The 10,604-nt window shown below is 27.9% G+C and overlaps 1 protein-coding gene across 1 annotated transcript in view; it reads right to left on the bottom strand.

The window, feature by feature from the left end:
• The window catches only part of LOC107449199 (voltage-dependent calcium channel type A subunit alpha-1), a 349,547-nt gene that overhangs the window by 24,410 nt on the left and 314,533 nt on the right, over positions 1-10,604 (bottom strand). The window contains exons 34-36 of the mRNA XM_043053258.2: positions 5,564-5,647; positions 3,317-3,433; positions 2,252-2,317 (exon numbers count right to left, since the gene is read on the bottom strand). Coding sequence (XP_042909192.1) covers positions 2,252-2,317; positions 3,317-3,433; positions 5,564-5,647 — 267 coding nt within the window. The remainder of the gene's footprint in view (positions 1-2,251; positions 2,318-3,316; positions 3,434-5,563; positions 5,648-10,604) is intronic.

Below are 10,604 nucleotides of genomic sequence, written 5' to 3'. Positions count from 1 at the left end.
ATATATATATATATATATATATATTCTTTAATGGTATATGTTTTTAGAAGGTAATAGGGAGTCAACTGAAACAAAAAGCTGGGAAAATCTGGACCATAAAAATACAGGAACACTTGAGGCCGAAATGCGGGTATTTGGGTATTCTGAATATTTGCAGACAGTCAGAATAATCAGAAGATTTGAATCATGACTAATCATGTTTTGACTGACGAATTTGTGAGTGAGAGAACTGGATTTTGTGGAAATAACGACAGTTCCTTTTGTATTGAATATATTTGTAGTCAACAAATTAAATATATTGATACAATAAATCAGTTCCGTTTCCAGTTAATGTTACTATTTACTTAACAATTTAGTTTTAAATCTATCAAACATTGCTTTAACTTAATATACTTAAGACTAATGCAATGTTTGATAGATTTAATTTATTGAATATTAGTATTTGACAGATGCAATGTTTTTTTTATAGAAATGAAATAGTTAGGAATAATTTTTCCGTATATACTCCTTTAGCCTTGAAAATTCTGATAAACTTAGAAGAAAAAAATTATAATGTTTCTTTTTTTTTATATACAAAATTATTATTGTTTTTGTCTTTTCTCTGTTGGTTATAGACTGGAGATATACCAAATAATTTATTAAAATGCAGCTTGATATAATCAATTTCTGAGAATTATGCATAGTTATTGGTTTTAATTGTGTATTTTTAGTTCAAAAATAATTTTTTTAAAAAACATTTCATAGTTGTAAATTAGTTTAAATATGCACCTGAACAGAGATTTTAAGATTATATGTCACCATAAAAATTAATAAAACGTTTAATAAAAGTTCATAAAAATTCAAACCAATGAACACCATTATAAACTGACTTTAAATAAATTGTCCTAAACTGAAAATAGAAAATGTTAAAACACGATCGTTTATGCGAAGTAATTTTTATGCTCAAAATTTCAATGCGAAAAAGTATTAAAAATTATTAAAATTTAAGTAATGAAAATTTGTTTAAAGGCATAAAACAAAGCAAGAAGACAAACATTTTAAACTTTAAAACAATAAAGACTCTGTAATTTTGTAAGAAAACATTTAGAGAGAAAATAGAAGAGAAAAATACAATAATTTGTGTAGAAACTTCCACCTATGAAAAAATTACAAAAGGACAATTCATAATAAACAAGTAAAAATAATTTTTAATTATTTTTTTATAATTAATAATTGATCTATTAGATATCAAGTTTCTTTGATGCAAAACTTTCAATACTAAACTGAATTATTTAATTGTACTAATAAATGAACGAACTATAAACTACGAAATATAAATTCACTTAAAATGCATAGATATAAAAGTATAAATTAAGTAAAGAATAAAAATTAGTATTAAATAAATGCTTTGAAAACACATTCAGTACCAAAGTATAGAATGAAATAAAAAAATATTAAATTTATAAAAATAAAAAATATTTTCAATAAATATTACTGTTGGTCGTAAATATTATTTTTTTAATAAACATTACTGTCTTATTAAATATTAATGTTGTTTAGAAAAAAGCGAAGATAAATAGTAAAATTAAAGAACATATATACTATAAATAAATGGAAAAACATTTTTATATTTTTTCATCTAAAAGTTCATAAAGAATACCATAAATTGAAAAATGAATTAATTTAAGGATATAATAGTTTATATTCTTAAATTAAAAAGTTACATTGGGAACAATTTCCCCAGTTTAAATTGACTTTATATAAGAGTATCTAATATTTCATTTGATATATTTTCTCAATTCAAAATTAATTTTACATGAGAACATCTTACATCATATTTCATATACTATTAGAAACATAGACTTAAAATATTTAGTGACTTTTTAAAAAGAATCTTTGAATGCTAAAACAGTTTAGACTGAGAGAAAAAGAAACTGTATAATGCACACAATATTTACTTAATGATAAGATGATCTTCTAAAATGAGTTTTATTAATATAGTTTTAATTAAATATGTACTCAGAAACATATCATTTAAAATGTGAGTTTAATGGTATGGATTTTTTCAATGTTGCATATTGCTCTTTAAAACTTTTAAAATTTCAATTAAAAAGATTGCTTACGAAAATATGTAACAAGGTTATGATATACACATACATTTCTACGTTTTTAAAATATTACAAATTAAAGGGATTAATTTTAAGTAAAAATTAGTTTAAAGACTACTAAAATTATTTTAAAACTCTCTAAATTTAAATTACATATAATTTACCTGCATTCCAATGATGGCATAGATGAAAAACAACATGGCGATGAGGAGGCATACATAAGGTAAAGCCTAGGGAGAGATTTATACTTGAAAATAAGAAAATTCAAAATTATGGTATTTAAAAAAGACAGTTAAAATTAAACCCTCATTTTACATGAGAATAAAATCTACGATAAGAAAAAAATCACTAAGAATAAAATCTAAATGAAACAATAAATTAAAAAAATCATGATTTTTGAAGAAATTTTAAAATTGTAATATCAATTGGCATATTAGAAACGCAAAACATTCTTAGTGGAGACTTAAAATTAGAATTATAACTACGCTTGATACACTATAAAAATAACTGTAAATTCTAAAACATATTTCTTACAGAAAATAACTATTTAAATATAACCGTTTTTGACCGTTATCGTCTAGCTGCGAAAAATTTCTGTTTTTTAACAAACTTTCCCTGTATATTTGATGGTTTTAAGCAGTTTATCACAAGACAGTTTTTCTCTGTGTTCCACCCTAACCATAAACGGATTAAAACTGTCAATTCAAATTCTAATTTTTGCCTTGCAGTTTTGTTTACAGTACGAAAACTTAATATTTTTTTTTCAAATAATTTTACGATTATTCTCCATACTTGCTCTTACAACAGACTACAATGCTGACGAAGTTATTTTGTCGAGTTTTTTTTGTGGTTAAAATAACAGGTTTTATTGTTAAAATAACAGTACTCATCTGCTCAAAAGACAGGCGTCCGTTTTTGAATTGCAGTATTTTTCTGCGAAATAAACTGTTTAATATTGGCACACCAGCTGAGAGGTTTTTTTATAATTTTTTGACAGTGTACTTAATGGATCCTAAGTTTGCATTTAAAGTTTAAACTTCAATCTACATACTTGAAACATTGTTCTTTTGTAAACATTTTAATTCAGATGTTTAAATCATAATAAAGTACATTTATACATTAAATAAAAGACACCAGATCCATGATAGACATTTATAATTGAAGCATCAAGTGGCATGTTTAAAATTTGGTAAAAAAAGAAAATAAGGAAAATCATGTGTCAAATTTACCTTGAATGATTGAATGAAAGTCCATAACAATATCCTGATTGTATAACCTTGACGCAAGAGTTTAATAAGGCGGGCAGCTCGGAACAAGCGTAGAAATCCAACATTGATGAAATTAGCCTTTTAAAATAAATCATAACACAAATTAGTAAAGATTAGGCTGTAGAAATGGAAAGCTAAAGTCCCTTCATGATCGATGGCTAATAGTGAGATTTAATTACACAGAATAAGAGTTCACACGGAGAAAAAATTCTGGTAAAACTACCTTACGCATGGCAATGACATTTCTAGTTAAAAAAAATCAATAACTCTGGTAAATGAAACCAAAATGCACGCTATTTAAATCATTCATTTGGTCCTTTTTCCTGTTTGTGTGGCAAGAGTTTACCGAAAATTCTGGTTTTCAAAATTATTGCTCTGGATATTTTTCAGGATCAACAATTTACCACAGTAAAGATACATTAAAACAGAAAGGAATAACTTGCATACTTCTATTTATCATGATAAAATTGTCAAATGTTTACCAAATTTTACCTCATTTACTACGAAACATATGGTAAAAAACCCCTTTATATGGGAAAAAACCATACTTCATTGTTAATTTTACCAAAATCATTACCAAAGTGATTCGGTAAAAATTATCGAGAGTTAAGGGTTCCCGAAGAGCCAGAAACACCGTAAATGCTATTATATATTGGTAGTTTTAACCATACTTTTTCTCAGTGTAATAATCAACACAATGAAATAAAATATACATCAACCATTTTGTGCCAAAATAGCATCTCAGTTTTATTACTGAACAGAATAAAACTGAAATAGAATGTTATTAGAAAATTAGATTGAGTGTTATAAGTGGACTGAAAATAAAAGGTCTAATTAATTCACATCTTCTCATCTTACGCACTTTTTCACTTTGGAACTTCGTCAATATTGTTTCACAATTTAACTATATTTTTTCTCCAGGAGTTTTTCATTAAAAATGTTCATCGTATTTGTAAGTCTTTGTTAAGCTTCTATTAATAAGTAATAAAAAATGGGAAATTTACGAGTCTAAAATTTTGATCTTTGAACTTTCTTGTTAAAAAAATTGAGATAATCTATAAAAAGTAGAAGTGAAATACAAAATTATTAAGAAATGTTATTAGATACATTTTGAGCATTGAAATAAGAAATTCAATTACTTCTTACAATGCTTTTCTTTCACACACTTCATTTCTTAAAAGAAAAAAGCTGAGGCGAGTATAAATTCTCTACTTTATGAACTAACTTCTAATTTTAGATAAAGAACGTATTTATTCCATTGTATAAAGTTGTTTATTATCACATTTTTCTAATTTCTTACTTTTAGGGTTAAAAGAAGTTAACAGGTTTCGCATTTGTCTTACATACATATTTAAATAATGGATTTAATAAAATAATAATAAAAACAACTTAAGTAACATCAATTTGACAAATTAATAGTATTTTAAAAAACTTCCTTTAAAACTATGCTTAGACTACATATCCTAAACCTTATTTAAGAAAAATAAATATTTGTATTTTATCTCTCAACACCTTTATTCTAATTAATGAGTATGAATACGTAAATTATATTTGAAGGTACTTTGTATATTTATGAGACAAATGCTAATAAATAAAGGGTGTTCCAAAATTTGCATAAGATATATTTTTTCACTATTTACGTTATAAAATGTTGGCAACGAAACAAAGCGGAATGATTGATGATAGTCCAGGATTAATAAAAATAGAGCAATACATAAAAGAACAACACGTTTTTATTGTTTAGCTATATTCTCAGCATAGCGTCATTTTCTGGTTGTACAGCTTTTAATTTCAGTGATTAGAGTTTGTTTCCCCGAGCCTATTTTTTAAATTTTTTTTTAATTTTAAGGGTGTTTTGAAGTCGAAATTTCATTTCAACAAACCAATGATTGATATAAGAATGATGAAATAGAATGTCATATCAATCAAAATCAGTTAAATTTACGTAAAAGGTCTTAGAAAATTTCGATAAAATAGCACATGCGAAGCAGTAAAGCTCCACATTACCTGATGTTCTGAATTAATAAAATATTCTCAATTTATAATTAAAAACCAGTGTCTTGAAATAAAATTTTTCTTGCTTAAAGTTTGGGATACCCTGTAAATCACAAAGTTTTTTAGTTTATTCATTAACATCTCTTAATGCTTAACACTCAGAAAGCAATTAATAAAAAATTTTATCAAGGAAAAACAATTGAAATTTCTCACCCCAGTTTCAACAACTAAAGCATCTACAACACTTCCAATGACTGTGATGAAATCAAATGTGTTCCACGGATCCTTAAAGAAATTCTTAAAACGAAATATTTAAATATTAAAATATGTTCATTTTACATTCTCAACATGAACAAATAATAATTTTGAAATAAGTGGAAAACAATTTAAATAATATTTAAAATAAAAATATGCTGCATGTGATATGCTGGAAATTAATAATTCAGAAAAATCTTTCCTTAGAATTGAAGTATCATACAAATATCTAGTAGTCAAATATCTAACTTTCTTTCTTAACAAATATTCTGGATAAGTAAAGTTTGTATTTTAGTATTTAAGACAGTTAAATTATAATTAGAAAAGTGGCATATCGTAAAAATATATAACATTTATATTTTGCTCATGCCGCTGTTCAGATTTTAATTCCAGCTACCTGTCATAAAATAAAGGCATATTTAATGGAGCTATTATAAATGAAAGTTAAATTTTTTAAACCAATATTATTTGTAACAGAGAGGCTTTTCCTTTTTATTATTTTGACATCCCAAAATGGCCAGGGAAAATAACATTTTCGCTAAATTAAAAGACGATTCTTTTTTTCTTCTTCTTACGATCATTAGTACTTTTATAAAATTAAGTTATAATTCAAGAGTGTATTGTAAGAATATATAACATTTATATCCTAATTATTCTGGTGTTCAGAGTTTTATTATATAAAACATTCACCATGAAAGAAATGAGTTTATATTATGGTTATTAATTTATGAAAGTTAAATGTATATCAGAATTAACATAGAATATTCTAACACGCACACTAGAAGATAAGCAGCCTTTCTCAATTTGAAAAAGACAGAAAGAGCCCACTCCAACTTTTTTATATTTTTTAGTTCGTCCCAATTATTGATCATTTTGTGCTTTCTGTGTTTTTGCTATTGATCTTAAAAACTGTGACAAAATTTACTGCTAATTTTAATTTTGAAAACCTTTTTTTCTTATAATAAGAGATAGCTCACTTAATTTGTGCTGATTTCGCATTATTTGTTTTTCTCTTCAATCTCAATAGTTTCCACAAAAACAAAGAGCATTTTACTGATAAATTATATTGTTTAATTTTTATAAATTTATGTAAAAACAGTTTGTTGATATGCTAATCATAACGAAAATGAAGATTTTATGGATTAGAAAAATAATAATTTATACTTGAAAAAAAATTTAACTTAGGAATTCGGAATGTCTTATATAATAATAAGAAAAAAATGAGAAGTAACTTAACAATACCAAGAGACTTATCTCATGTTCGAAACTTATCTTAACAAGACCTTATCTCATGTTCAAATAAAAAAAAAACGATTTTATCTCTCTTGAATCAAGATACTTAAACAATTTTAAGAATCTCCAAATAAATACCATGATTTATATCTGACAACATCTAATCACTCTTTTCTTTTCAACATCATTCAAAACAGCTACTGCGACTCTTATATTTTAGTGAAGAGAGATTATTATGTATGTTATTATATATATCTTGCTCATCGAACATTTAAATTGGTTTCCTTCAAAAAAATGTGGTCAATCAGTAAGTCACATTTTATAGTTATGATAATTAATAGAAATTCTGTTATCAGTTTAAATCAATAGCTGTGTATATATTGCGCAAAGTTTTGCCTCAATGTAATAGAAACGAACTTAATTTTCTTCATCAGTATTTTATGCTTGAAGAATTATTTCAATATGATTTACCTTTTTGTTTCTTAAAAATTCGGAACTAAGCTAAAACAATTAGTGTTTCAAAATTCAACTATGCTTGATTAAAATAGAATCGCAATAAAATTCACTGACGGAAAAAAAATACCAACACTGAAGAGCAGTGCTAGATAAACTAAATTTTGATTTGAATAGACATATTTTAGTTTATACAACTAAAAGATGTCTATTCAAATTTTGCGCTCGGCGTATAAGTTTGGTGCTAGTGGCGACACTGTGAATGCAAATCAGGGTTGCTTTAAATAGGTGTTCTACAATTCGTAAGCGTTATCAATCTCACAACTTGATAATAGAGATCTCTCCTACCCATCTCTTATCTAATATATGACTTGTATTTTATGTGCATGTCTTTTCAGCTTATGTCTTACAGAACATGACGAATCAGTTGGTGGCGACGAATCATATTTAGCATCCATCGTAAGAGCTATTTTCCGATAAACTTTGGCATAGTGAGTGGCTGTTAGTCAAGAATGCCTTTAATAAGACGAAGAAGCTATTATCAGCAGCTCACTTACTTTGAATGTGGTCGTGTAATAGGGCTGCGAGAAGGTGGATTTTCTTTCCGCGATATTGCAAAAAGACTTTGGAAAAATGCATTCACTGTGCATGATTGTTGGCAGCAAACCGGGTTCTGGGCTGCCATGCGGTACTACTGAGAGGGAAGACTGTGTATGACTGTGGCGCACCGTACTGCGTCTGCATCAGAAATTCAAGCTGCAATTATCACTGCAGTCACAAAACGAATTGATACAAATCGGATACTTTAAGTACAGCTCAGCGCGAGACATCCTGTTTTTTGCATTTCATTCTGTCCAAATCACTATGACACAATGTTAGTGGTGTCGAGTTACAGCTCACTGGAGGACAGAGTGGAGATCTATTGTGCTTTCAGATGAAAGTTGGTTCTGTCTTTTTGCCTGTGACAGCCGTATATCGGTTAGAAGGAGGCCAGATGAGCACCTGCTACCAGCCTGTCTCCGGTCTAGACACATTGGACAGACACCTAGAGTTATGACCTGGGTAGCATTTTCTTATGACAGCAGGAGCATTTTCGTGGTTATTCCACGCATCTTGACTTCAAATTTGTATGTCAACCTGGTGATTTAACTCGTTTTGTTGCCATTCATGAGAGGCATTAAGGGGGTATTTTTCATCAGGATAACGCTTGCCCTTATACTGCTGTTTTAACCCTACATGCTCTACTGAATGTCAACATGTTGCCTTGGCCTGCTAAATCACCAGACCACTCATCAATCGAGTACGTATGGATCATCATTGAACGACAACTTCAGCATCATCCACAACCAGCATTAACTATCCCCATATTGATTGTGCAACAACAGGCATGGAACTCCATCCCACAAAATGACATGTGGCATCTGTATAACACAATGCATGCCCGTTTGCATGTTTGCATTCAAAATTCTGGTGGTTTCACCGGTTTTTAATGTACAAGTATTTCACATTTGAAATGGTTTTTCTCTTAATTGCATTAACCAGTGATCTTGAAACTTTAATCAATGAAACATGTTACACTGCACTGCAGAAATTTCATTACTCTAAAATAAATTTTTCTTGGTGTTGAGATTTTTTTCCATCAGTGTATTAATTGCAATAAGAGTGGTGGATATAATATTCTTCAGTAATCTTGTTCTCAATTATGCTGACATTTTTGTGAGGAAGATGAATGAGTGTTCTTAAGCAAATTTATTAAAGTTATATAAATAATTGACTTCATTTGCTTACAGACTGATAAATGTTTTAGAAAAAAAAAGATGAAAAAAAAAATTCTTATTAAACCAAAATGCATGCATGAAAGTTGTATGCTATAGAATTAGTTCTGTGTTGCCAAATTCGTAATCTGAAATTAAATTAAAAATATTAGAATGAGACAGTAAAATTAAACATATTTACAGAATATAAAATTTTACGTATTTAAAAGGATTAGGGAAATATTAGGATATCCTTGTAGCAAAATTACTAAAATTTATGCATATGTTGTACCTTAAGAAGTATTCCAAGCTAAAACAACTGAAATTTTTTTTCTGATCAACTGAATTTCAGTTTAATTTTAAAGTAACAATTGAATGCTTTAAATGTTAACTTTAAGAGTGATGGATTGGTTATCGTAATAAATAAAAATAACGATAACGTTGCAATGAGTTTCTTAGAAATTTTCAATTCCCTTAGAATTGTAACTTTGCCCTCAGATTGTTGCAAATTAAATTTGACTTCTTATTTGTAACAGCTGAAATAGTTGCAGTTGTGTTTACATTACGAAATTTTTTTCCAACAGATTGATGTAACACCATATTTTCTCCATCATTACAGTTTTATAACCGTCGGTGAACAACCGATCCAATTTTTTGGGTTTACGACTACTATGTTCAACTCCGTAGCCTTGTAATTTTGAACCCAATCCAGAAGACAAGAGAACTCCTGGATCAAGTATTGAGAGAAATTTGCTTTCATAGAGGACTTCTTGACGGAACTAACCCGCATTGATGGCAAGGGAACTCTGACCCATGATCCGTTTACCGCTGAAGATTTTTAACTATCATTGCAGTTTGAACTAAATTTATACGCACATATCTCTTTTATTTTTAATTTCAATTTTTTTTTTGTAATATGAATTTGAAATAACTTACCACAAATGCCAATTCCTAGGTACAGTGTGATTAATAATTACAGCAGCATGCTCAACACATATTTTAAATCTGCTTAGGGTAAACCAACCAGTGAAGGAACACTGTCCAGTGAAGGAACATTTCATATATATTGATCAAAAATAAGAATTTGAAAGTTTTTCTTTAGATTGATTGGTAACAATAGCTTACTGCCGAACAATAGGAAGTCATCTAGCAATGTTTTGGATTACCTGGTCAAATAGACTACTCTGGAAAAATTTTTGAATTTGTTATTATCTCTGCAACACCTTGCTTCTTTGAGAAAATTATAAGGTGAGTGTTTGCATTTATATGTTTGAAGTGGAATTAATTGCATGAAATAGTTTTATTTTTCTCACTGTGAAAAAGAGAATTCAAAATACAGTTATTGAAGTTACGTTTTATTCTTTTTAAGCATCATAGCATAATAAAGTACTGATATAAGGGGGTGTTTATTCACTGGATCACCAAACGATGAAAAACCAGTGAAGGAACAAATGTTCCTTTACTGGGTTTTTTTCTAAGTTAATGAAAATAAAAGATGAACTTTAATTTTCTTGTATCTTTAGTGATGTTCCGCATCAAAAGTATGTTAAAAATACGAA

This window comes from Parasteatoda tepidariorum, chromosome 1 (assembly GCF_043381705.1).
Source record: "Parasteatoda tepidariorum isolate YZ-2023 chromosome 1, CAS_Ptep_4.0, whole genome shotgun sequence".
NCBI lineage: Eukaryota > Metazoa > Arthropoda > Arachnida > Araneae > Theridiidae > Parasteatoda > Parasteatoda tepidariorum.
Note: the sequence above shows the minus strand (reverse complement) of the source record. Positions and strands in the feature narration are given on the sequence as shown.